The sequence below is a fragment of the Serinus canaria genome, chromosome W (genome assembly GCF_022539315.1).
Source record: "Serinus canaria isolate serCan28SL12 chromosome W, serCan2020, whole genome shotgun sequence".
In the NCBI taxonomy this organism is placed as follows: Eukaryota; Metazoa; Chordata; class Aves; order Passeriformes; family Fringillidae; genus Serinus; species Serinus canaria.
The window spans coordinates 4,836,395-4,863,028 of record NC_066342.1 but is presented as its reverse complement, the minus strand read 5'-3'; the positions used below and the strand labels follow the sequence as shown (position 1 = coordinate 4,863,028).

Below are 26,634 nucleotides of genomic sequence, written 5' to 3'. Positions count from 1 at the left end.
CCAGGGGGTGTCCCATCTGCATTGGCGTGGATTGTTTGACTTTGAGAAGATGAATGGGAGATCAAAGGCAATGCCTTCGTAAAACGGGGGTTGTGCATCATACCATAACCAGCATGATTCTGTGAAGTTCGGGTTGGACTGATTTACTGATATGAAGGTAGCATTTAACACATTTATGAATGAATTGGAAAGGTTTGGTTCGGCTAGGAGATTGGATGGGGAGACTAGTTCTGACCTCTGCGTATCGGGGCTAGAACTACTGTTAACTGCGATCTCTTCCCTGGGTTTGCTTGCTACTAGAACTGGATTGGGTCTGACTGATTGGGACATAGAGGCTGGGAGTCTGATAATTTGCACGTTTACCCACTCCTTTGACCCTTGAATGACTACTGTCCATGTTTTGCCCGTGGTCCAACTGGGGTGATCTGGCTGCAAAAACGTCACGTTGTAGTTGGTGCATTTCCGAAATTTAGGGATTTTATGACTGTTTCAATGGAAATTTCCATGGAAAAAGAAGGGTGTTTTGCAGCCAGTGGGTGCCCAGGTGAACTGTAAGAACCTGTTGGGCTCTTGTGGATCCCACCCAGGCCCTGACAGTCTGGCATCTGTAACAATGGTTTCGCAGCCCCAATGCCCACAATATCCCCACCCTGGGTGATTGCAGTAGCTTTTTCCTGGGTTTGAGGCTGGACACCAGTAGGATAGGTACATTTGTGTGACGTGTGGGGAATAGGGGTCTACCTTTGGTCGTCCTGGAAACAAGTTGGTAAAGCGAAGTACGAAGGTTGGGGTGTTTGGTGTGGTGATTCCTTTGAGCACCTTGCTACTGCTAAGGTGTCGTATGACCCACCTGAATGGCTGATGAGGGTAGTGGTCTGGGCTGGCTTGCCCTCTGGCGACAAGCCCCAATAGCAAGAGCACACAGAAACACCGTTGATGTTTGAGTCTCACCTGCACGGCTCTCTCGGGCGCTGCTGGATGGCTTGGTGGTCCGTCCTCTGGAACGGGGATGTACGCGTCATGAGGACGCCCCACAAGCATGTCCTGTAAACAAAAACTCACAACTCTCATCAGTCTCATTCTGCTCATGGTGAAGGTTGGGCTTGATTGACTTAAGTGGACACCATTTAATGTGCCTGTCCTTATTAACAGCCACATATCCCCGCCCCGTGAGCACCAATCTCCAACCCTGTTCCCACTGCCCCAGTTCGTTTTTGATCACCACCCACGGACCCTCCTCTAGTGCTCGAGTGGCTCAGTGTTTCTGAGCTGGACTGTTTGTCTCATCCCCCCTAGGGTATTGATTTAATGCTAGCAGCGCGGTTGCCAGGATGCGCGCTTGGTCGCCCGAGGGAATGGCATTGGAGAAGCCTTCTGCCTTTGCTAGCACTTCCAGCTTATTTTTCAGAGTCTGGTTTGCTCTTTTGACGATGGCTTGTCCGGTGCTGTTATATGGGATGTCGTGCACCAAGGCGATGTTCCATTTCGAGGCGAATGTCTGGACTACCTTTGAGATGAAGTTTGGGCCGTTGTCTGTTTTGATTTGCTTTGGAACTCCAAGCCATGCCATGGCTGTCAGCCAATGTTGGATGGTTGCTTTGGAGTCGGTCTTGAGATGCTGTGTGGCCACAATCATGCCGCTGTACGTATCTACAGTAACTGCGAGCCACGCTCGGGGTTTCAACAGCTGGCATTGTGTAAAGTGTTTGCCACACTTCTGAGGCTTTGAGGCCTCTGGGGTTGACACCACTTGACCATAGTTGTGACTTCTGGCAATGTGGGCACGTTGCGACGACGTGCTTTGCCTCTGCAGTAGAAATTCCGCACTTTTTCGCAAGCGCTTTGGCTCCAATGTGAAGGGTTTCGTGCAACTGACGACCTTCTTTCAGTGTCCATACGCCCTTTGCTGCAGCGTCAGCCTTGTCGTTGCCTATCTGGTAGAACCCTTTGATCGGGTCGTGGCTGTTGACATGGATGACTGATATGGTTCCTTTCCGTGAATAGAGTGCTTCCTCCAGCATCGTTGCCAGTGGGGACACTGACACACCTGGTCCAGAAATGGCTAAGCAGAGTTTTGCCACAAATATGGAATCAGTCACAATGTTAAGGTGTTCTTCTGGGAACAGTCCGCACGCTAGCGCCACAGCTGCTGCTTCAAGCTGTTGGACCAAAAGCATGGGGTCAGTTGCCTTGACACATTGCCACTGTTCTCCTAACTGCCACACTGCTGCCGCGGTGGAGGTCTGTGACGATGCGTCCATGAAGATGGTTGGCCCAGCCTGTGGTCGATCGACCACCTTCGGTGGGAGGTCGATATCGATGACCGCGAGCAGCCGAGTCCAAGGGGGTTTTTCTGCGTAGCGAATTTCTCCTCCAAAGCCTGTGAGGGCTATCGCTAGGTACTCCGATATTGTTGTTGACTGTGCAGAGAGCTGTTTGCGGAGAGGCAAGCTTATCTTGGACGGCTCGATGCCTAGATGTCTTAGGGCGAGTTTCCTGCCTTTCATGATGAGGTTGCAGAGGCACTCGACTCCCGGGGAAAAGGCACGTGACGGTTTCCCCAAGACCACACATAGTATCGGTTGGGCCTTTTCAGGGGGTCCTTGGGCTAAGGCTCCCACTCCCCCCTTTTTTGTAAAGTGGACATACAGGTCGACCGGAGCCCTCGAATCCCATTTGGTGAGCATGCTCTCTGACATCTGACATTCGATGAAGTCAAGCGAGCTTACCGCTTCTGGTGTCAGGGTTTTCTGCTCCCAGGGGTTCTTCCCTTTCAAGAGGTCATTCAGAGGGTCCATGACTTCGGGAGGAATCAAGACGATGTTGCGGAGCCACTGCAAGGACCCTACCAGCTGTTGCATGTCGTGCAGCGTCTTGATGTCCCGGCGGATTTTCATCTGGGGAGGAGTTATGTAGGAATTTGTGATTCCCACTCCTAGGAAGGTCACACACGGTCCCTTTTTTATTTTTGCACTCGCCACCTCAAAGCCATTCGTCCTCAGAGTCTCGGAGACGGTTGACACCAGCTGGTCCACTTATTTTGTGGATGGTCCTGCGATCAAGATGTCGTCCATGTACTGCACGATAGTTACAGTTGGATTGCTCTGCCGGACAGGTGCTAGCGCTCGGTCCATGGTAATCTGGTAGATGGTAGGGGAGTTGAGCATTCCCTGTGGAAGCATCCTCCATTGGAAGCATAGGTTAGGCCGCTGGCTGTTCGGGAAGATGATGAAGAAGGCGAAACGCTCTTTGTCGTCTTCGTGCAGGGGGATAGAAAAGAAGCAGTCTTTGATGTCGAGCACTGCACAGGGTTGTCCTCTCGGTATCATCGAGTTCATGGGCAGCGACGTTTGGACAGGTCCCATAGGCTGGATTCGCTTGTTCACTTCCCGCAGATTGTGCAGGAGACAGAAGCCTTCACCAGACCGCTTAGGTATCACAAAAATTGGAGTGTTCCATGGACTTGTGGTGGGTTCTATGTGATTCTTGTGTAATTCACGGCTAACCAACTCAATGAGGGCAGTCATTCGAGGCATTGGTAGGGGCCACTGATTGACCCACACTGGGTCAGCTGATTTCCAAGTCAGCTTGATGGGCAATGGTGGGTATGCTACAGTGGCCCCTAAAATAAATTTGTCACCCTAACATCCAGCAGGGCAAGGGCATCTCTTCCCAGTAAGGGTGGACAGTCCGACGTCACATATGTAGTGAGGGTGATAGTTCTTCCCGGTCCTCTTTCAGTGCAGAGGGTTACTGCCACTGGTTGGGCACTCTTTTGGGCTCGGGACAGCCCTCCAACTCCGCCCACCATGGGGGTTACCGCTAGCTTCCATGGTCGAGGCCAATGTATGCCTGGGATGACGGTGACGTCTGACCCTGTGTCCACCCAGAAGGGAAGGCAGATGGCCGAGTCGTCGGAGCTGTTATGGAGACGACACACTGCCCACACGATCAGTGGGTGCTTGCCCACCTTCGCGGCAACGGTCACCCACGGGTCCCGTTCCCATGCTTTCATGGCCAAGGCCACCCAGGGACCTCTTCCCCAAGGGGCTGTTTGTGGTATTCCTGAGGTGCAGGTGGGTTCGGTAGACCATTGGCTGGGTGGCAAAGTTGGACATTCCCTGAGGGGCTGGTAGTGGTGGGCATGGGAACCCTGTGCCCCACTGAGGGTTGCTGTAGCTGGGCCGCTGCATGTTCCCCGTGGGAGGAGGCTGGATACGGCCCGGCTTCCCCCTCCCTCTCCTGTTTTCCTGATGCTTGGATCTGCATTCCTTAGCCAAGTGCCCCTTCCTACCACATGCCCAGCATGGTCCCCTCGGTTTCCCCTGACGTGGTGGAGCGGCTGCGGATGGGTATCCTAACTGGGGACAGTTTATTGCCACGTGCCTAGCCTGGCCACACTTAAAGCATGCCATGACACTCGTTATTGCGGTGTGAACTGCTGCTTGGATGGGAGCTAGGTGTTCCTCCTTTTCAACATGCCTGATCATGGCAGCTATGTTAGACCCCTGTGGCAGTGATCTTAAAATGTCCTTGGTGGCTGAGTTACATTGTTGGCGTAGGCACTCTGCCAGCACTGGACCTTTTGCCTCTGAGGGTAATGTGGAGGCATCCAAGGCTGACTGCAGACGGTCCACAAACTGAGTGAAACTTTCACTCTCACTCTGCTTTATCGTAGCCCAAGGTGACGGCTTGGCTATTACTTTAGAGGCAACACGGATGGCTTCTCGGGCAGCCCGAGTCGTTGTCATAACCTCGTGAGCCCTCAGGCCGCCTGCCTGTGCCTGGGGGGTGATCATAGTGGGGTCTGTGCCCATTAGCCTCTGTATGCTGGAGCCGTACAGTGGATGGTCTGCCCCTGTTACCAGGGCTAGCTGTTTAATACAGTTATCTTCCCACTCTTGTTTAAATATTATCATCCCTGCCCCGTCAAAAATCATTCGGCAAGTCTGCTTAATATCAAAAGGTAACATGTCGTCTCCCCCAAAAATGCCATCAATGAGAGTTGAAACCATGGCAGAATTAATCCCCCTATCCGCGATCGCTTTAATAATTGCCTGCACGTCTTTCGGGTTTACCGGGGAATAGGTCCTTTGGTTTCCGCCGGGTCCCCCCACCCGGACCGGAAACACCAGTTTCACTGACGGAGTCCACTCAGCGCACGCTATTTTTATTTTGCGCCAGTCTGTAAGCGTGGTTCAATCTTTCTCTGATGTCCCCTTTACCCATGCAGGAGGGCTGTGGTTAGTTTCCTTATGTGCCGCTGCCCTTCTTCTGTTAAAACTCGAGTCTGAATCGGAACTTCCTGACTCCCGCTCCGATTCGGAGCTCGAGTCCGTGTCCCAGTCGGAAGAGGACTGCTCGGACACTTCTGGGTTGCTCTGCCTTTTTCTCGGGCTCCGACCCCGCCCCTTCTTGCGGGGGTTGGGCCGTTCCCTCCCCCTGGGGTTCCCCCGCCTCCTGCTGGGGGAGGTCCTTGCCCTATAAGGACCTAATGTGAGCTGAGCACTCTGATTGGACATACGCTCCTGCGCGGGGGCGGCGCCGTCCCCCCTCTCGCCCGCGCATGTGTTGTTAAGCGAGCTGACTCCACTTCCGCCCACGGCGCCTTCATTTCCGCCCTGAACACGCGTTTCAGCGCCATTTTCGAACACATATGGAGAAGGTGCATTTTTGTCTTCCCCTTCGGGTTTCGGCGGCTTTGCTGCCCCCCTCGCCTCCTCCGTGAGCCCCTGCCAAAACGACCACGCGTCCTCCCCTCCCTCTAACGGTAAGCCGATCTGCTCGGGGGGGTCCGGCCATCGCGGCTTTTTGCCGCCGGTTTGTTCTAAGTTCTCCGCGGTCTGCGTCGCCGCGCCCACTCCCAGCTGCGGCGTGGCCAGCAGCCAGGCTTTCGCAGCTTGCCAGGTGTCCTGGTCATTTCTTGCCTTTTGCAAGGCTTGCACAGCCCTGCCCTATGACATAAGAGCTTTTCTCGAGCCACAGGACATGGTTTCCTCAGCGAGGACCTTAATAAAATGGTCCCATTTCTCCGGATGGAGAATATCCACAAGGCTATCTATTGCCCCCAGTTTAATAAGTCTCGGAATAGCGAGACATAGGTCCTTCAACTTACAATCTACCCCCCACTGAACATGTATTTGAGTTACGACCTTCGTGATTGCTTCCATGTCCCTCGCTGGTCCGGGGGCATCCCCCCCGCTGCACTAGTCCAGCTGTGCAGCCGCCAGTCCCTGTCCAAGCGATGCCCAACCCCGTGTGTTGGCTCCCGGGTTTCGGCACCAGAATGTTGCAGCTTCGGCGTGGTGGCCTGGTTCCGGGTACCGGCACGGCGACCCAAACCAACCTGACAGGGTCACTCGGTCCAAATGCTACAGACACCAACGTGGTGGATAGCAAAATGGCGTTTATTGAAGGGTCTCAGGGGTACTTATGGCTTGGACAGCCTGTGTCACTTCCCTTACTCATGTCCGGCTGGGGGTGGCCGGGTATGGGGTGAGGGTCTGACAACAGGATGAGGATGGGGCTCCTAACTATGCGTACAGCCCGAGATCTTCCGCTCGATATCCCTAATTCTCCCACAATCAAGTGTTTGGTTTTTTATTCTTGGTGGCACTACTACTAGTTTTGTATTTATAGTGGGATGCATTGCGTGATAGAGGTATTCTCATAATTACTTTGATTGTTGAAAATCTTTTTGCATTCTTTTCTCCTTGCTTAAAGTACGTAATAAATCTAAACATTAGAGCTTATTACATATTCACACTATGCAATTCTGATCACATGCCTACCTGATTTCAGAATATGGACCTATGTGCCTCCACTCTTACAACAAAGTGAATGCAAAATCTAACTTTAGGTGTCTGCCTAAAAGTGAGGCATGAGAAAAAGGACCAGTGTTTTATTTCTGGAACAGGAGGTAGGTGCAAAATAATCTTAGGTATGACATTATTGGTGTTAATTTTGTTTTGACAATGTGCTTTTCCAGAATCAAAGGACAAAGCCTCTGTTGCATGCCTTAATTTTGGAAAAAAGTGTATACATTTTGACTGGTTTCTGTAGATTATTTATTATTATGGTAGACCTAAGATATTGGATGAGAAGGAAATTATTTGTTATAAGCAAGTGGCTTCTGTGAACAGTCTTCAGTTTGACAAAACAGAGCTTAGTATTGGGTTCAAAGGGTAACTGAGACAGAGTTGCTTTGAATCCCTTCTTTCACTTCTCTAATTCTCACGTGCATTAGAGTTCATGAAATGTATGCATTGGGTAGGTTAAGTAATACTGTGAAAAAACTGTTATGATTAAGGTAATTTCATGCTAAATAAGTTTGTTTAAGGTTGGTGACTTTGCATTTTTTTTCCCATGACCAATAGGGCAGAGTTTAAATTTGGCTTGTTTTGTTTTAGCTAAATTTGTTAGTTAATTTGCATACAGTGCAGCTATAGATTGCATGCACATGTTTTGCAAATTTGGAGCTTTTCTTGAATATTTTCAAAATGTAACTTATGTGACAAGTAGTTTGTTTGAAGATGTTCCTCTATTTTTAGATTTTATTTTCTTTAATAAGCGATGACCTTTGTTTTGAGAACATATGCTATCAGTATGTATTGTTGCTGTACAAGCAGATAAATGAACACCCTTGGGATGTGCATACTTTCTTTGCATCTTGCCTTCAGTCTTTATCCAGCTATTTTTTTGGGCCAGAGAACCAAGTGCTGTCAATTGTACAGGTTATACAAAAAAGTAACTGTCACTGGAGCATAAAAAAAGGTCTTGGGCACACTTGTTCCCTTTCTGGACTCTGGTACAGACATATACTGGGTGGAGACAGAATGGAAAAATGCCCTGGAATAAAGAGGTATTAACACTGCAGTTGTGTAACCCTGTTGAATTCCATCATAGCAGTCTTTGGGGTGCCAATTGCACCACTTCATGACTATTTTTATGTTTTTATTTCTGTTGATCCAAAAAAACAAGAAAAACACAGCAATCAAAATTATTGACATTGAATTTTGTTTGATCACATTTTTCTTACCTAGTCTATATCTATTTGTAATCTACAGAAGGTTTGCTGTGTCTGTTGTAGTAAAGAAGCACCACCTTGACTTTGGAAAGTCTGACAGCAAATGTTTTTTTCTAACTGTACTATTTATAGGGATACACTATGTTGTTTTACATTTGTTAAGAGGTTTAGAACAAAATGGAAATCAAACTTTTGTGTGCTCATTTCTATTAATGTTTGGTAAATTTTTTTTGCGGTAGTCCAGTAGTTTATTCTTGTATTGGGTTTGCATGGCAAGGTTTTGCTAGGGAGGAGATACAGGCACGGCTTTTGTGAGAAGCTGCCGGAAGCTTCCCCTATGTTTGATAGAGCCAATGCCAGCTAGCTTCAAGAGAGACCCATTTAGGGCCAAGGCCATCAGTGATGGTGGTACCACCTCTGGGATAACATATTTAAGCAGGGGAAAAAAAACCTGTGCAACAGCAACTTCAGCCAGAAGAGAGGAGTGAGAAAATGTGAGAGGAACAACTCTGCAGGCCCCAAGGTCAGTGGAGAAGGAGGGACAGGAGGCGCTTCAGGTACCAGAGCTGATTCCCCTGCAGCCCATGGTGCAAGCTCATGGTGCAAGACCATGGTGAGGCAGCTGTGCCCCTGCAGCCCAGGGAGGTCAATAAGGGAGCAGAGATCCACCTGCAGCCTGGGGAGGAGACCCACGCTGGAGCAGGTGGATGCTTGAAGGGGTCTGTAAGCCTGTGGGAAACCTGCACTGGAGCAGGGTCCTTGCAGGACCTGTGGTGAGAGGACCCAACGCTAGAGCATGTTTGCTGGCAGGACTTGTGACCCTTGTGGAGGACTCATGCTGAAGCAGTCAGTTTCTGAAGGACTGCACCCCATGGAAGGGACCCACGCTGAAGCAGGTGGATGCCTGAAAGAGGCTATGACCCCATGGGAAGCCTGTGCTGGAGCAGGGTCCTGGCAGCACCTGTGGACCTGTAGAGAGTAGCCCACACTCAAGCAGGTTTGTTGGCAGGACTTGTGAAACTGCAGGGTAGTCATGTTGGGAGCAGCCTGTTCCTGAAGGACTGCACCCTGTGGAAGGGACCTGGGCTGGAACCAGGGAAGAGTGTGAGGAGTGGTCCCCCTGAGGAGGAAGGAGCAGCAGAAACAGTGTGACAAAATGACCACAAACTCAATTTCTTGTCCCCCTTTACCACTGGGGAAGGAGATGGAGAAAATTGTTAGTTAACTGTCCTGGTTCAGGGCAAATTTGGGAGAGAACCCCCCAAAGGGGTTCCTCTAGGAAAGCAGATTCAATCGGCCCCTCCCCCCAACCGGTCCGGGAGAAAATACCTCCTTGGAGAAAAGTGGAAAAAACCTGTTTATTAAACAATAAAACCTAAACAATATTAAACAATAAAACCCCTTGCTGCTCCAAAAGAGATGACAAACTGAGAAAGTCCCCTCCCCGGGTTGCAGCTCAGCTCACTCAGTCTCTTATCAGTCCCTCCGGTGCTGTAAATGCTGGTGCCCAGGCCCAACCCGGTGGGCCACAGATGTGAGCTGCTGGTGCTCTGCTGGGTGTTCAGTCCAGAGCAGGTTTAAACAGGTCCAAAGAAAAGGGAAAAATGGAAAAAAAACACAGTCCAGGGAACTTCTTTGCCTCAGCTAGCTAAAACTAACTAAAACAAAGGAGAGCTCTGTCCCGCTGTCTGTCCATTCGCAGACAACACAGTCCAGGAGCAGGAATGTGGAAGAGTGAGTTCAGTGTCTGAAAACAAACTGCGCACTTCTTCTCTCCCCCCTTCACTCTCTGGAACAAGTCTTAAAGGTGCAAAACTTATTATTCAGCATAAACAGACCAAGACGATTGGGGATAAAAGCATCACATAGTCAACCTAGGACAGTAACATTAAGTTCAGGAAGGAGGGAGAGGTGAGGGGGAGGTGTTTGTAAGATTTGGTTTTCTTTCTCATTATCCTGCTCTGATTTGATTGGTAATAAACTCATTTCCCTAAGTTGAGTCTGTTTTGCCCATGACAGTATTTGGTGAGTGATCTCTCCCTTCCCTTATCTAAACCCATGTGCTTTTCATTATATTTTCTCTCCTCTGTTCAGTTGAGGAGGGGAGTGATAGAGGGGCTTCGGGCCCCTGGCATCCAGCCAAGGTCAACCCACCACAATTTTTTACTGCTGCTTCTGCCCAACTAGGTGCTTGACATTGGAGAACTATAGTAGAACCAATAATTCAAAGATCCTTCAAGGATCATTTAAAACACAAATCTGCTGAGTACAAAACATTAATATCTTTTACACCTGCAGGGTGCACTCGGACTACACTAGAACTTATAATTGTGCAGAAACAGGCTTCCTGTCTCATCTAAGTATTTTAACAGGTGTTCTGACATAACAGAACTTTTCTGCAGTGTATTTCAGTATTTCTTTTGAACTGGGTGTAAATGCAAAGTTAATATGTTATGAATCTTCTTTTTTAAAAACTGAAAAGATGTGAATAGTTTGGTTTGGAAGGGTTTTCCTTACTGTTATGATTTTTATTAAGAGTTAGAATCATAATGATATTCCATTAAAAAAAAAACCCAGCATCCTCCATTTTTATGACTAAGCTATAATGTCATATGTTGCTATATCATTTGGTAATAAAGGTAAAAAGTCCAGAATAATTTCATTGTACCAGTCTCTAAAAGCTAAACTTAAAGGCACATATCACAGTCAAATAGGAAGAATCTGGTATAATTTTAAGTTTTTGGAGGGTGGGGGTTTTTTACTTAATTCACAACATGTAATCTGATAAAATTGTGTGTTTTCTGGCATGAAATATTTGTATTTTTAAGAAACTTTTTTTATGCATTTTTAATGTTTTCTTTGATGTTCCTATGCATTTTTTTAAAGCTGGCTTCATTCAAACTCTGGATTGAAAAGGGACTTTTGAAAGCTGAAATCTTTTGCGGTAAGGCTTTTAAATACTTTTTCTCCATGAAACCAGTACTTTCTGGGTTTCATTTGGTTCTTTTTTTCTGCCTTTCCTTTCCTCTACTTTCTCTGTCAGCTTGAAACATTAATACTCCCTTGACCTTTTAAAATTTAAAACATTAAAGGATTGAAAATAAAGCTGTTCAAAAAAGCACAAAATAGACTGGATATTTGTGGTGGGTTGACCCTGACTAGATGCCAGGTGTCAACCAAAGCTGCTCTATCATTCTCTTTCCTTAGCTGGAGAGGGGAGAGAAAATATAACAAAATGCTCATGCCATGGGTGACCCAAAATATTATTGTATTCCATATCCATCTGTGCCCAAAAATTGTTACTGTCTCTTTAAGGACCAACAGTGCAGGCAGAAACAGAATCAGGCGTTCTGGGGATGGTAGGGCAGGTGCTTTAAAGTCTGCTCTTTCCCGGGCAGCTCATTCTCTTTTTTTTTGACTCATGATTTTTGCCTTGCTGTCTTCTTGGGTTTTGCCTTAGGCAGAGCTCGCTCTTTTTTGATTGCTTGGTTTGGCTCTTGGTTTCTTGCTATAGAGGCAAGACAACATGGGCAGATGCTTTTCCTTTTTGGACTCTCTTTTCGTTTTTTTTTCTCAACTTGGAGAGACTGCCTTGGGGCAAATTCCGAGCAGCGGCCCCTGCTCCAGCAAGCCAGTCTAGATCACCATTGGTGCCCAGCCAAGGGAAGAAGACCGTGAGCTGCCCCAGTCCAGCCACCTTGTTTTGCCTGTTCCTGTCATCTCCTGCTGTAAGGAAGGTGAAGTCCTGTCCCTCTGTGAGTTTCTAGCCCTTCATCCAGAGAATACCAGTTGTAGCTCCAGACGTCAGGGAGATAAGCAGAGCAGAGCAGGGCATGGGGGGAAGACTGACACCATCTTTCCCTTTGTCCTTCAAACCACATGCTTGGCTGCAGAGGGCCATCTTGGGGGAATGTGTCTGGCATTTTGGGTCTCTCTTTGTTCTTGGGGGGAATCTGTGAGATTTAGCAATGATTTATCTAGCAGTTATTTACTGGTTTGGTTGTTTTGGGGTTTTTTGCCTGTTGCTTTTCCACCTGTTAGTAAACAGTTACTGTTTCACCTATATCCACTTGTATTCATTCCTCATGGGTGGAAAGGGATTTGTTAGAACCTATAAATGGAGGCAACTCATTCCAGAGTGTTGTCCTTTAATTTGTCTCAAACCAAGACAAATTTGTCACCCAACTTAAGGGGCATGAGAGAGATAGTGGAAAAATTACAATTTTGTCTGGAACATTTTCTACTGGATACAGAACTCACTGGTGAACATGCTGCCCTGTTTATTCATGGGTCTCTGGCACCTAGGCTTATATACATCTCTGTATATATGGTACAATTTGCCTGGGAAATGGTTCTTTTTCAGGTCGGGGGAACAAACCAAGATTGCTTTGTTGATGCACTCTGCGATATCAGTTTTTGTTAAGATAACATCAGAGGCAGTTAGATGTGTATTCACTTCTGTTTTGCCTGTCTTGGTCTCAGCTGCAACTTCTGGGGGTTTAGTAATAATCACCCCCAGCCTGTTGGAAGAAAAGTAGGGGATGATTTTTCCGAGCCTTTAACATCCTTCTCCCCCTTCAGGTCTGACACATCACCTTTTGAGAATGTTCATTTCCATCTGGATGTTAAAGACACCATGTTTTTGTTGTTATTTCTGTTAACTCTCCTCTATATGGCCTACAACACATTTAGAATCAGGGCTGAGATTTCCAGGGTGGTTGCTCAGAGATCTGCCCCAGTGGTGGAAAATCTGTGTCATGGGATGTGGGAGGATATAGGCTAGGTCCTGAAGAAAAAGTCTACCCCGATAGTTTGGAATTTTGTCCCTGAAAAAATTCAGAACCTAGATGAGGTAGGGAAATATCTGAAAGAAAATTGCAATGACAGCTTCAATGAGGGGTAGCTCATTGCACTGTGCTGGGTCCTGGCTAATGCTTATCGCACACTGCTTAATACCATACAGCAGCACCTACAACTAGAGGGTAAGGATAGCAAATCAGAGGACACCATGGTCACACAGTCTGCAGTTAAACCATGAGGGCAGCCTAAGCCTATAGCAGTTGCCCCCATCCAGAAAAGGAAGTATAAGATCAAATCCATTTGCCTGATGGATGATGACAGGGAGACAGGACCCTCACAGGAAGCAGATGAATCAGAACCAGAAATAATCACCAAATCTTCATCCTTAGAAAGTCTCTGCAATCTCAGGAAAGACCTCGCCCGACAACACGACAAGTATATTGAGCCTGTTGATCTGAGTCTGGGACACTGCAGTGATGGTTCAGTTTTGGATGGTATTAAAGCAAGGCACTTGGGACCTCTGTTGTGTCATGAGTATCGACCAGGGAATTGTGAAGAGGACCGAACCCCTTCGCCTCTGGACGCAACTCTTGGCCATTGTGAAGGAGAGATACCTTTGTCCAGATCTCCAGCTTCAGCAAGGCCCTTGGAAGACTACGGAGCAATGAATCCAATGTGTGCGACACCACTAAGAGTCCAGACCTGGTAAAATGTACAACACTGATGTGACTCAAACTTGCATGACACAGGCATACTCACATTTCCTAGCGTCACCGCAGTGGAATGAGGAAAACAAGACAGTGGGTACTATGGCTTCCTCTTGTTAGTTATTCAGGTACAGGGAGGGCCTTCCTCTACCCATCAGAGGTGATTTTAAAATGGGAGCTGAGCAGGTGGTTCCCTTCCTCTCATTAGCCATTCAGGCACAGGAAGGGGCTTCCTCTGCCCATGGTAGATGATTTAAAGAAGGCTTTAGGGAGCACACTGACCTAGAGCAGGCAAACAGGAACAGGCAAACAGGGGCATGGAATGTCTTTGGAGGCGTTGCATGGCAGTTTGTGCAGACAGGGCATGCAGGCAGGGTTGCAGCCATCATTCGGGTAGTGGGGTTTTATTTTCTGTTGGGGTTTTGTTTGTTTGGTTGGTTTTTTTGTTTGTTTTTTTTTTCTCAGCAATGGTCTCCAAACAATCAAAAGCTATAGCTAATAAAAGTGTACCAACCCAAACAGAACCCCTCAAGGAGGACACATTTGTCAAGACCCCTTTGTGCAAGGAGTGTTTGAGCCTGTCAGTAGTACCAGGGGATGGTGCAAAAGATGCCTGCATGTGGTGCAAACAGGTGAATGGTCTGCTCTGTCTGGTGGTGGAGCTTAAGGAGGAAGTAGAAAGACTAAGGAGTATTAGGGAAAGTGAAAGGGAAATAGACTGGTAGAATTTCACCCTTCCATCTCTGAGAGAAGCTCACCAGGAGTCAGAGGACTCCCATGCCTCTTACCATCAGACAGAAGGAGGAGACCTAGTAGATGAAAGGGAGTGGAAATAGGTCCCTTCTCAAGGAGTTAATAAAAATTCCTCCCGACTCCTATCACCGACCCACATGTCACTTCAGAATAGATATGAAGCCCTGGATTAGGAGGGTCAGCCAGATGACATCAAAGAAAATTTTCTGGCTGGAGAGCCTCCCAATTAGACTTTGTCTGTCAGATGGATCACTACCTCTAGTATTAAAAAAAAAGAAGGGTAGTTGTAGTAGGTGACTCCCTTCTGAGGGGAACAGAGGGCCCTGTATGTTGACTGAACCCATCCCACAGGGAAGTCTCCTGCCTCCCTGGGGCCTGGGTACAGGATATCACTGGGACACTCCCTTAACTGATTCAGCCCTCTGATTATTACCCACTGCTGATACTCCAGGCTGGCAGTGATGAGACTGAAAAGAAGAGCACCAGGGCAATTAAAAGGGACTTCAAGGCTCTGGGTTGATTGGTTGATGGGGCAGGAGCAGAGGTGGTGTTCTGCCCAGTCTCTGATAGCAGGGACAAATGATGATTAAAGAAACAGGAGAACCCACATTATCAAAAAGTGGCTTAAGGGCTGGTACCATCAGCAGAATTTTGGGTTCTTTGATCATGGGGCAACTTTTATGGCACCTGGCCTGCTAGAGCCAGGTGGGCTCCATCTAACAAAGGCAAAAGGATTCTAGCCCATGAATTGACAGGACTCATTGAGAGGGCTTTAAACTAGGTTTGAAGGGGGAAGGGGATGCCACTAGGCTTTCCAGAAACAAGCCCAGAGGTAGTAAGCCAGTCGGGGGTGAAATCAGTTGCCCATTTGAAGTGCATGTATACTACTGCATGCAGCATGGGTAACAAACAAGAGGAGCTGGAAGCCATGGTACAGCAAGAAAGCTATGATATAGTCACCATCATGGAAACGTGGTGGGATGACTCGCATAACTGGAGTGCTATGATGGATGGCTACAAGCCCTTCAGAAGAGACAGGAAAGGGAGAAGAGGTGGAGGGGTGGTTCTGTATATTAGGAAGGCTCTCGACACCATAGAAATTGAAATTATTGATAAGGTTGAGTGCCTATGGGTAAGAATCAGGGGGAAGGCCAACAAGGCTGACATCCTGGTGGGAGTCTGTTATAGACCACCCAACCAGGATGAAGAGGTGGATAACTTATGCTACAAGCAACCGGAGGATGTTTCAAGATCACCAGCCCTTGTTCTTGTAGGTGACTTTACCCTGCCAGACATCTGCTGGGAACTCAACACAGCAGAGAAGAGGCAGTCTAGGAGGTTCTTAGAGTGTGTGGAGGACAACTTGTCACAGCTGATGAGTGAGCCTACCAGGGGAGGAAGTACACTAGACCTGCTGTTTGCAAACAGAACAGCTGGTAGGAGATGTGGTGGTCAGAGGCCATCTAGGGCACAGTGATCATGAAATTATAGTTTTCAATGTTTGGTGAACATTTGGGGCATCAATGAAAATTCTACACTGGACTTCCGGAGGGCAGACTTTGGCCTATTCAAGAGACTTATTCAGAGAGTTCCTTGGGAAGCAGCCCTTAAAAACAAAGGAGTTCAGGTAGGATGGGCGTGCTTCAAAACAGAGATCTTGAAGGCACAGGAGCAGACTGTCCCTGGGTGCCGAAAGGTGAGTCGACAAAGCAAATGTCCAGTCTGGATGGGCAATGAGGTTTTGAAGGAACTTAGGAACAAAAAGAGGGTGTATCACCTTTGGAAGGAGGGACAGGTCTCTCAGGAAGTATTTAAGGGGGTTTCTAGGTCATATAGGAAAAAAATTAGAGAGGCCAAATCTCAGTTCAAACTTAATGAGGCAACTTTTGTAAAGGATAATAAAAAATGCTTTTACAAATATATTAACAGCAAAAGGAAGGGTAAGACCAACCTTTGTTCTCTGCTGGATGCAGGAGGGAACTTAGTAACTGCAGATGAGGAGAAGGCGGAAGTGCTTAACACCTTCTTTGCCTCAGTCTAGTGAGAAGGTGGCCTGTCCTCAGGGCAACTGTCCTCCTGGGTTGGTAGATGGTGTCAGGGAACAGTCAGTCCTGGCTCACTTGGGAGGTCCCAGATGACTGGAAGCTGGCCAATGTAATGCCCATTTACAAGAAAAGATGGAAGGAGGATCTGGGAAACTACAGGCTGGTCACCCTGACCTCAGAGCCTGGCAAGATTATGGAACAGTTTATATTGAGAGCAATCACATGGTACCTAGAGGATGGATGGGGGATCAGACCCAGCTAGCATGGGTTTAGGAGGGGTAGGTCATGCCTGACCAACCTGATCTCCTTTTATGACCAGGTGACCCGCCTGGTGATTGCAGGAAAGGCTGTGAATGTTGTCTACCTGGACTTCAGCAAGGCCTTTCTCATCTTCTCCCACAGCATACTCTTGGAAAAGCTGTCAGCCCACGGCTTGGTCAGGAGCACTCTTTGCTGGGTTAAGAACTGGCTGGATGGCTATGCCCAGAGAGTGCTGGTGAACGTTGCTGCATCTAGTTGGTGGCAGTCACTAATGGTGTCCCCCAGGGATCCATATTGGGTCCTGTCCTGTTTAATATCTTCATTGATGATCTGGATGAGGGGATTGAATCTATCATCAGCAAATTTGCAGATGGCACCAAGCTGGGAGCATGTCAATCTGCTGGAGGGTAGGAGGGCTCTGCAGAGAGACCTGGACAGGCTGGATAGATGGACTGAGTCCAACAATATGAGGTTTAATAAGTCCAAGTGCCGAGTCCTGCACTTTGGTCACAACAGCTCCCTGCAGCACTACAGTCTGGGTACAAGGTGGCTGCACAGTGGCCAGGCAGAAAGGGACCTGAGGGTTCTGGTTGACAGCTGACTGAACATGAGCTAGCAGTGTGTCCCGGTGGCCAAGAAGGCCAATGGCATCCTGGCCTGTATCAGAAACAGTGTAGCTGGCAGGACAAGAGAAGTAATTTTTCCCCTGTACTCAGCACTGGTCATGCCGCACCTTGAATACTGTTTCCAGTTCTGGGCCCCTCAGTTTAGGAAGGATATTGAGATGCTTTAACATGTCCAGAGGAGAGTGACAAGGCTGATGAAGGGCCTGTAACACAAGCCTTATGAGGAATGACTGAGGGAGCTGGGGTTGTTTAGCCTGGGAAAAAAAAAGAGGTTCAGGGTTGACCTTATCAGTTTGTGCAATTACCTGAAAGGAGGTTGTTGTCAAGTGGGGTTTGGTCTATTCTCCCAGGCAACCTCTGACAGAATGAGAGTACAGAGTCTTAATCTGCACCAGAGGAAGTTTAGGTTAGACATCAGGAAAAAATTCTTCACGGTAAGAGTGGTTTGGCTTTGAAATAGGCTGCCCTTGGTCATGGTGGAATCACTGTCCCTGGACATGTTTAAAAAATGACTGGACATGGCACTCAGTGCCATGGTTTAGTTGATAAGGTGGTGTTGGGTCACAGGTTTGACTTGATAATCTCAAAGGTCTTTTCCAGCCTAGTTAATTCTGTGATTCTGTGATTCTATGACAAGAAGGCACCAGACGTATGAAGACACTGTCCATGTCCCCAACAAGAGCCCAAATCCTGGCTGTGGAAACAGACTTGACCAAGCATATGCAGAAATTGGAAGACAGGACTAAAGAGACCCATCAGAAATTCAGCAAGGAGCTTGAAGAGGGCCTTCTCCAAGTCTCATCAGTACAGACCAAAGTCCCTTATATCAGAAGCAGACCTCGCCTAGCTAGGGAGAGGAGGTACACTCCATGAGCCAACCCATGGTTCCTCCTGTGCAAAAATGGGCAAGACAGGAGAAGATGGGATGGAAAACCCACTTTTGTCCTTACAGCACAGGGGCATAAGCTAAATGAGGAAACTACTAACAAAAGGAGTCCTACAAGAATGAATGTATCTCCAGAGTCTTGTGACCAAGCTGCTAGATGTAACAGAAGGCAGGATGACATGTCAGATCCCCTTGAAGGAACTTCCAGAATGAATGCCAAGGGAGGGAACAATAGCCAGAACAAATCTCCTTGCTTCCAATGTTAATTAGATCTTCATTCTTCTATTTCCTTATCAGTCTTTCCCAGACCAGATGATGTTCTGTTGATGTTCCGTTGATGGCCATTTATCTCTTTGGGTATCTTTGGGCTACTCCCAGTCTGTTGGTATATTAAGCCCATCTCCTTAGAGTGATGCTATATCTCTTAAAAAAATAAAGAAAATTCCTTTCCCCAAGTGTCCTGGTTTAGGGCAAATTTGGGAGAGAATCCCCAAAAAGGGCTTCTCCAAAAGCAAACCCACACGGCCCCCTCCCCCAACTGGTTCGGGAAGAATTCCTCGGAGAGAGGTGGAAAGAACCTGTTTATTTGACAAGCACAGCACCCCCCAGCACACACAATGAACAATACCGGATGACACCACTCTTCCACTGCTCTGAGAAAGATGACAAATTCAGAAAAGTCTCTCCTGGGGGTTTGCTCTGTTATCAGTCCCTCCGGCACTGAGGCAGCTGCTGCAGTCACAAGGTGTAAACTCTCTCTCGGTGTTCTGAATCCCAGTCCGGAGCAGTCAGCAGGTCGAACGGGGTGGGGGGAATAGTCCAGAAAGTAATTTGGACTGTTTAGCTAAAGTAACTAATGAGAAGGGGGGAAAGAAGCAAGAGCAAGCAAAGCAGAAGTGAAGCAGAAGCAAGAGCGAAAGCAAAAAGCAGGGCAAAAAGCAGAAAAGCCGCAACATGCACTGGTGCTACCTGGATGTCCCGCCGAGTGGCTGATAAGAGGCCCAAAACAAAACTCACTCTGCCAGTCTTAAAGGCACAGAACATAATATCCAGCATAAATTACATACACACAAATGGGGATAACAGTCACCCTAGGACATTCCACCCCTTCTCCCCATATCGTCAAACAATTTCATTCTCACCCCACAATCAGATCTCCCTGAGGTACACATCGTGTTGTTCTATCTCTCTGCATTACCCACTATGTGCAGCCTGGTCCCTGAGCAAAGACAACCCCACGGATGGGTTTGTCTGCACTCGAGGCAGAATTGATCCACACTTTCCTCCCTAACAAACCTCTCACATGTACCACTGGGACTTTATCTCCATCTATTATATTCAGGGACTCAGACTGGGCAGGACCTGCTCGGTTAGTGGAACCTCGAGTGTTAACTAACCAAGTAGCCTTTGCTAAATGCTGCTCCCAATTTTTGAAGGATCCCCCACCCAAGGCTTTCAGCTGGGTTTTTAGTAGCCCATTGTACCTCTCTACTTTCCCTGCAGCTGGTGCATGGTAGGGGATATGGTACACCCACTCAATGCCATGTTCCCTAGCCCAGGTGTTGATAAGGCTGTTCTTGAAATGAGTCCCATTGTCTGACTCAATCCTCTCAGGGGTACCATGCCTCCAAAGGACCTGTTATTCAAAGCCTAGGAGGGTGTTACGGGCAGTGGCATGAGACACAGGGTAGGTTTCCAACCATCCAGTGGTGGCTTCTACCATGGTCAGCACGTAGCGCTTGCCTTGGCGTGTCTGGGGCAGTGTGATGTAGTCGATCTGCCAGGCCTCCCCATACCTGTACTTGAACCACTGCCCACCATACCACAGGGGCTTCACTCGCTTGGCCTGTTTGATGGCAGCACACATCTCACAGTCGTGGATAACCTGAGAAATACTGTCCATGGTTAGATCCACTCCTCGGTCTCGTGCCCACTTATAGGTGGCATCCCTGCCCTGATGGCCTGAGGCATCATGGGGCCACCGAGCTGGGAATAACTCTCCCTTGTGTTCCCAATCTAGGTCTATCTTTGACACCCCTATCTTTGCAGCCCGGTCTACTTGCTCCTTGTGTTGGTCCTCCTCATTGGCTCTACTCTTGGGGACATGGGCGTCTACATGGCAGACCTTCACAGGTAGCTTCCCTACCCTAGCAGCGATGTCTTTCCACTCATCAGCAGCCCAAATTGGTATTCCCCTACGCTGCCAATTGGCCTCTCTTCACCTCTCCAGCCATCCCCACAGAGCATTAGCTACCATCCATGAATCAGTGTAAAGGTAGAGCCTTGGCCATTTCTCTCTCTCAGCAATGTCCAGGGCCAGCTGAACAGCTTTGAGTTCAGCGAGTTGGCTCGATCCACCTTCTCCTTTGGTAGCTTGAGCGACCTGTCATGCGGGGCTCCATACGGCTGCTTTCCACTTCCGGTTCATCCCTACAATGCGACAGTAACCGTCCGTGAAAAGAGCGTAGCGTGTTTCCTCTGGTGGCAGCTGGTTATATGGAGGAGCCTCTTCAGCACGTGTCACTGGTTCTGGTTCTTCATCTATGACACCGAAATTCTCACCTTCCGGCCAAGTTGTAATCACCTCCAGAATCCCAGGGCGATTCAGTTTACCTATACGGGCGCGCTGAGTGATAAGGGCAATCCACTTGCTCCATGTAGTGTCAGTGGCATGATGAGTGGAAGGAACCTTGCCTTTGAACATCCACCCCAGCACCGGCAGTCGGGGTGCCAGGAGGAGTTGTGCTTCCGTGCCAATCACCTCTGAGGCAGCTTGGACTCCTTCATAGGCAGCCAAGATTTCTTTCTCCGTTGGAGTATAGTTGGCTTCAGAGCCTCTGTAGCTTCGACTCCAAAATCCTAGTGGCCGACCCCGAGTCTCCCCAGGCACCTTCTGCCAAAGGCTCCAGGACAAGCCATGGTTCCCGGCCGCAGAGTAGAGCATGTTCTTCATATCTGGTCCTGTCCTGACCGGACCAAGGGCTACTGCATGGGCAATTTCTTGCTTGATCTGGGCAAAAGCTTGTTGTTGCTTAGGGCCCCAGTGGAAATTGTTCTTCTTGCGGGTGACCAGGTAAAGAGGGCTCACGATCTGACTGTACTCGGGAATGTGCATTCTCCAAAAGCCTATGGCACCTAGGAAAGCTTGCGTTTCCTTCTTATTGGTCGGTGGGGACATAGCTGTGATCTTGTTAATGACATCTGTAGGGATCTGACGCCGTCCATCCCGCCACTTCACTCCCAGGAACTGAATCTCACGAGCTGGTCCCTTTACTTTGCTCTTTTTAATGGCGAAACCAGCTCCCAGGAGGATTTGGATGATTTTCTTCCCTTTCACAAACACTTCCGCAGCTGTGTTCCCCCACACAATGATGTCATCAATATACTGTAGATGTTCTGGAGCCTCACCCTTTTCCAGTGCAGTCTGGATCAGTCCATGGCAGATGGTAGGACTGTGCTTCCATCCCTGGGGCAGTCGGTTCCAGGTATACCGCACTCCCCTCCAGGTGAAAGCAAACTGAGGCCTGCATTCTGCTGCCAGAGGAATGGAGAAAAATGCATTGGCAATGTCAGTAGTGGCATACCACTTTGCTGCTTTGGACTCTAGCTCGTACTGGTGCTCTAATATGTCCGGCACAGCAGCGCTCAGCAGTGGAGTCACTTCATTCAATGCACGGTAGTCCACCGTCAATCTCCATTCCCCTTCAGATTTACGCACAGGCCAAATGGGGCTGTTGAAGGGTGAGTGGGTCTTGCTGACCACCCCTTGGCTCTCCAGCTCTCGGATCATCTTATGGATGGGGATCACAGCATCTTGAGTGGTTCTATACTGCTGTCGATGCACTGTGGAAGTGGCAATTGGCACCTGTTGCTATTCTCCCTTCAGAAGTCCTACTGCAGATGGATTCTCGGACAGTCCAGGCAAAGTATTCAATTGCTGGATGACCTTAGTCACTACAGCTGCTATCCCAAATGCCCACCTGAGTCCTTCTGGGTCCTTGAAATACCCAGTTCGAAGGTAATCTATGCCCAAAATACATGGGGCCTCTGGGCCAGTCACAATAGGGTGTTTCTTCCACTCATTTCCCGTCAGGCTCACATCCGCTTCCACCAAGGTGAAATCCTGGGATCCCCCTGTCACACCGGCAATAGAAGCTGACTCCGTCCCCACATGTCTCGATGGGATTTATGTGCACTGCGCACCAGTGTCAACCAAAGCTTTGTATTCTTGTGGTTCAGATGTGCCAGGCCAACGAATCCACACAGTCCAAAAACCACGGTTTTCCCTAGCCTCTACCTGGCTAGAGGCAGGGCCCCTCTAAGCCTGGTCATCCTTCTTTCCCTGAGCATATGTCTTGGATGTTCCTTCAAGGGGATCAGACGTATCATCATCGTATCTGGCAGTTCGGCTACGGGCAACTGGAGCTGCTTCCCTCTTGGTGGAACTCCCTCTCTGAGTCCTGCCTTCCTTCAATTCACGTACCCGTCGTGCCAGAGCAGCAGTAGATTTCCCATCCCATCTCCTCATGTTCTCTCCACTATCACGCAGGAAGAACCACAGCTCAGCTCGTGGGGTGTACCTTCTCTCTCCATCTGGGGAACGTCTGTATTGGGCACTAGGACCTCTGATCTGTACTGCTGAGATTTGGAGAAGATCTTCCTTAATCTCCTCCCTGAGCTTCTTGCGATTCTCCTCTATCTTATCCTCTAACTTCTGCAGACGCGTTTCCACTGCTGCGATCCTGGCATGTGTTGGGCCATGCACAGCGTCTGTATATGCTCGGAGCTTCTTCGCTATATCCAGCGTGGTCTCATCCCTCTCATCCCGCTTCATTATGGCTGAGGCAGAAGCATATTCATGTGGCCCGAGTCGTACAAGTTTCCACCACATCACAGACGTGCATGGTACCAAGTCTGGGTTCCTAGTTGTTACGTCATCTGAGAAGATAATCTCTGCCACTGCCATTTCTCTCAAGCGTTGGATCCCTTGCTCTATGGTCTTCCACTGGGTCTGCTGCATATAAAGATCATCTGCACACAGGTATCTTTGTGCAACACTGTCCACGACCCGTGCCCAGAGGCTGTGAGGATTAACCCCCCTCATCATTCCTTGGTCAATGACAGGATCATGTGACAGGGATCCCAAATGCCTGGATTCAGTGCCATCCAGAATTTTGGCCTCGCCTGCAGCATCCCAGAGACGGACTAACCAACTAATTATGGATTCATCAGGTTGCCGGGTGAAAACCTTCCTTAGGCCACTGAGGTCCTTCAGGGAAAAGGACTCAATGTTGGCTTCTGATCTGGCACCTGCTGCTTTGACTCCTGATTTTACATCAGGAGGCACTGAGGGTCCTTCTCCTGCATCATCATCATCATCATCCACTGGTTGATTAGTCTTGCCTGTGCATTTCCCACTTCTAGTGCTGGTAGCAACAGCCATTGGTTTAGCTGCTGGCTTAGACTCACTATCTGGCTTGGCTGCTTTGTCTCCCTGCCCCCCTGTTTCTGTCTGCTGGCCAACCGTATCTAGCAACATGCGATAAGCATATGCCAAGGCCCAGCTCACTGCAATGATCTTTTTCTCTTTAGGGTTATCCTGGTACTTCTCTTTCAGATATTTCCCCACCTTAACTGGGTTCTGAATTTGTTCATGGGGAAAGTCCCAGACTATAGGGTCAGAGAATTCCTTCAGGATTTGGCCCATATTCTCCCATTTCCCACACCACTTAGGATTTTCCACACCTGGGTCTATTCCTGAGTCAGGGATCTCATCAGCCCTTCTAGAAATCTCAGCCCTCATTCTAGAGATGCAGCAGACTATATAGAGAAGCTTACCACGTTGAGTACCAGAAAGATGGTCTCTTTACCATTCAGGGGAAACTGAACATTCTCCAATAGAGATGCAACAGATTCAGAGGAGAAAAAGGAAAGCAAAGGCTGAAAAGCCTCACCCCCTGCTCTTCCTCTAACAAGCTGGATGCTTAACCATAGCCATGAACCATTCACACCTGGAGCAGACCCCAGCATGTTTATAAACTTCTTGCAAGCTATTACCACCAAGCCCAGCAGGATAGCTATTCTGGTCACTGCCCCTCTGCTGTAAAAGCTACGTATTAGGGACAATTCAAGAGCTATTTCTGGATAAGAAAATAAACCAAGGGACTATAAAGGTATTAAGATCTCAAAAAACCTTAGGGACCAGAAATGCATGCAAGCCTTCACCCCAATAGACATTATGAATTCAAAAAGCATGTCTATTAACTGCTTAATACTGAAAAAGAATAATGGTAACCAAAATGCACTCAAAACAGGGTTTTTCCACTCTCTCATGAGCCCCATGCTCTGGGCGCCAAAATTTGTCCTGGTTTAGGGCAAATTTGGGAGAGAATCCCCAAAAAGGGCTTCTCCAAAAGCAAGCCCACACGGCCCCCTCCCCCAACTGGTTCGGGAAGAATTCCTCGGAGAGAGGTGGAAAGAACCTGTTTATTTGACAAGCACAGCACCCCCCAGCACACACAATGAACAATACTGGATGACACCACTCCTCCACTGCTCTGAGAAAGATGACAAATTCAGAAAAGTCTCTCCTGGGGGTTTGCTCTGTTATCAGTCCCTCCGGCACTGAGGCAGCTGCTGCAGTCACAAGGTGTAAACTCTCTCTCGGTGTTCTGAATCCCAGTCCGGAGCAGTCAGCAGGTCCAATGGGGTGGGGGGAACAGTCCAGAAAGTAATTTGGACTGTTTAGCTAAAGTAACTAATGAGAAGGGGGGAAAGAAGCAAGAGCAAGCAAAGCAGAAGCGAAGCAGAAGCAAGAGCGAAAGCAAAAAGCAGGGCAAAAAGCAGAAAAGCCGCAACATGCACTGGTGCTATCTGGATGTCCCGCCGAGTGGCTGATAAGAGGCCCAAAACAAAACTCACTCTGCCAGTCTTAAAGGCACAGAACATAATATCCAGCATAAATTACATACACACAAATGGGGATAACAGTCACCCTAGGACACCAAGGCAAAGTCAAGTTAAGCCTAACTAGAGAGATAAAATAAAAAATTAAAAGTTGCACTGTTTCCAACAGTGCCTACAGGCAGTGTTTTTTTTCTGGTCAGAGAAGAGGAGATAGTAAGGAGCTGTGAGGGAAAACAACATGGCGGCACCAAGGTCAGTGGAAAAAAAAGCCAAAGAGGGGGTGCTCCAAGCATTGGAGATGAGATTCTTCTGCAAGCTGTAGTGAGGACTATGGTGAAACAAATTGTCCCCCTGTAATGCATGAAGTCCACAGGGGATGCAGAGATCCACTCGCAGCCCATGGGAAAAGTGCTCACGCCACAGTGGGTGGACGCCAAGGAAAGCTGTGATTCAGTGAAAGACCCAAATAGAGAGAGAGGGCCCCTGCTTCCAGAGATAGAGAAGGAGAGCCCTTGCTTCCAAACTAGAGCAGCCTATCCTTAAAAGATTGCACCCCACAGATGAGTCACGCATACCACAACAGTTTTGGGAAGACTGTTTGTCCCTGGGAAGAACCCCAGGGCATAGCAGAAAAAAAGACTTCTCTCCCTGAGGAAACAGAAAAGGATTTTGAATGTCAAACTGACCAAAACCTCCACACCCTGTCTCCCTTCATTGTCAGTGGGAGGGGGGGGGCTGGGGGGAAAAAAAGGTGTTTTAAAGGCTTATTTTACTTCTCATTATCCTCCTCTGACTCTGTTAATAAAAAATTTACTTTATACCTTTAAATTTGAACCTGTTTTGCCCTTGGAGTATTTTTCCTAGTCCTTATCTCTACTCATGAGCCCTTTGTTAATCTTTTTCCTCTCCTCTACCCAACTGTAGCAGGAGAAAGTAAGCTAATGACTTTTGTGAGTGCCTGGCATTTGGCCAGTGTCAAACTGTGATAGGACAGAACCTGTTTCTATAACTGGGGTGACAGAGGTATCTCAGCATTTGACTTTGTTTGAAGCTGAGGTGAGCTTGACTGGGAAGGAGGGGGAAAAAACACCCTATTGTGACTGGTCCAGAGGCTCTGTGTATCTTTGGTATAGATTGCCTCTGGAGTGGTTATTTCAAAGACCCAAAAGGACTCAGGTGGGCTTTTGGGATAGCTGCTGTGGAGACAAAAGGCATTAGACAGTTGAACACCTTGCCTGGACTCTCAGAGGAACTTTCTACAGTAGGACTCCTGTTGGTTGAAGAACATAATGTACCGATTGCCATCAGAGCAGTGCATCGTCAGCAATACTGCACAAACCGAGACTGTGATTCCCATCCATTTGATGATCCATGAACTGGAGACACAGAGACTTGTCAGTAAGACTCACTCTTCAACAGCCCCTTTTGGCCTGTGCATAAATATAATGGGTAATGGAGACTAACTGGACTATCACTGAGTGCTGCCATGAAAAACATGCTCAAACTTCAGTACGAACTAGAGTCCAAGGCAGCAAAGTGGTGCCACTATTGACATTGCTAATGCATTTTTCTCCATTCCTCCAGCAGCAGAGTGCAGGACACAGTTTGCTTTCACCTGGAGGGG

The 26,634-nt window shown here is 48.2% G+C and overlaps 1 protein-coding gene across 3 annotated transcripts in view; it reads left to right on the top strand.

The window, feature by feature from the left end:
* LOC103824735 (guanine nucleotide-binding protein G(q) subunit alpha-like) overlaps positions 1-26,634 on the top strand; it is a 112,745-nt gene that overhangs the window by 15,214 nt on the left and 70,897 nt on the right. The window contains exon 2 of one of the 3 annotated variants that reach the window (XM_050986432.1): positions 6,802-6,919. The exons of the other annotated variants lie outside the window; for them this stretch is intronic. Coding sequence (XP_050842389.1) covers positions 6,881-6,919 — 39 coding nt within the window. The 5' untranslated portion in view covers positions 6,802-6,880. The remainder of the gene's footprint in view (positions 1-6,801; positions 6,920-26,634) is intronic. 3 annotated transcript variants of the gene reach the window in all.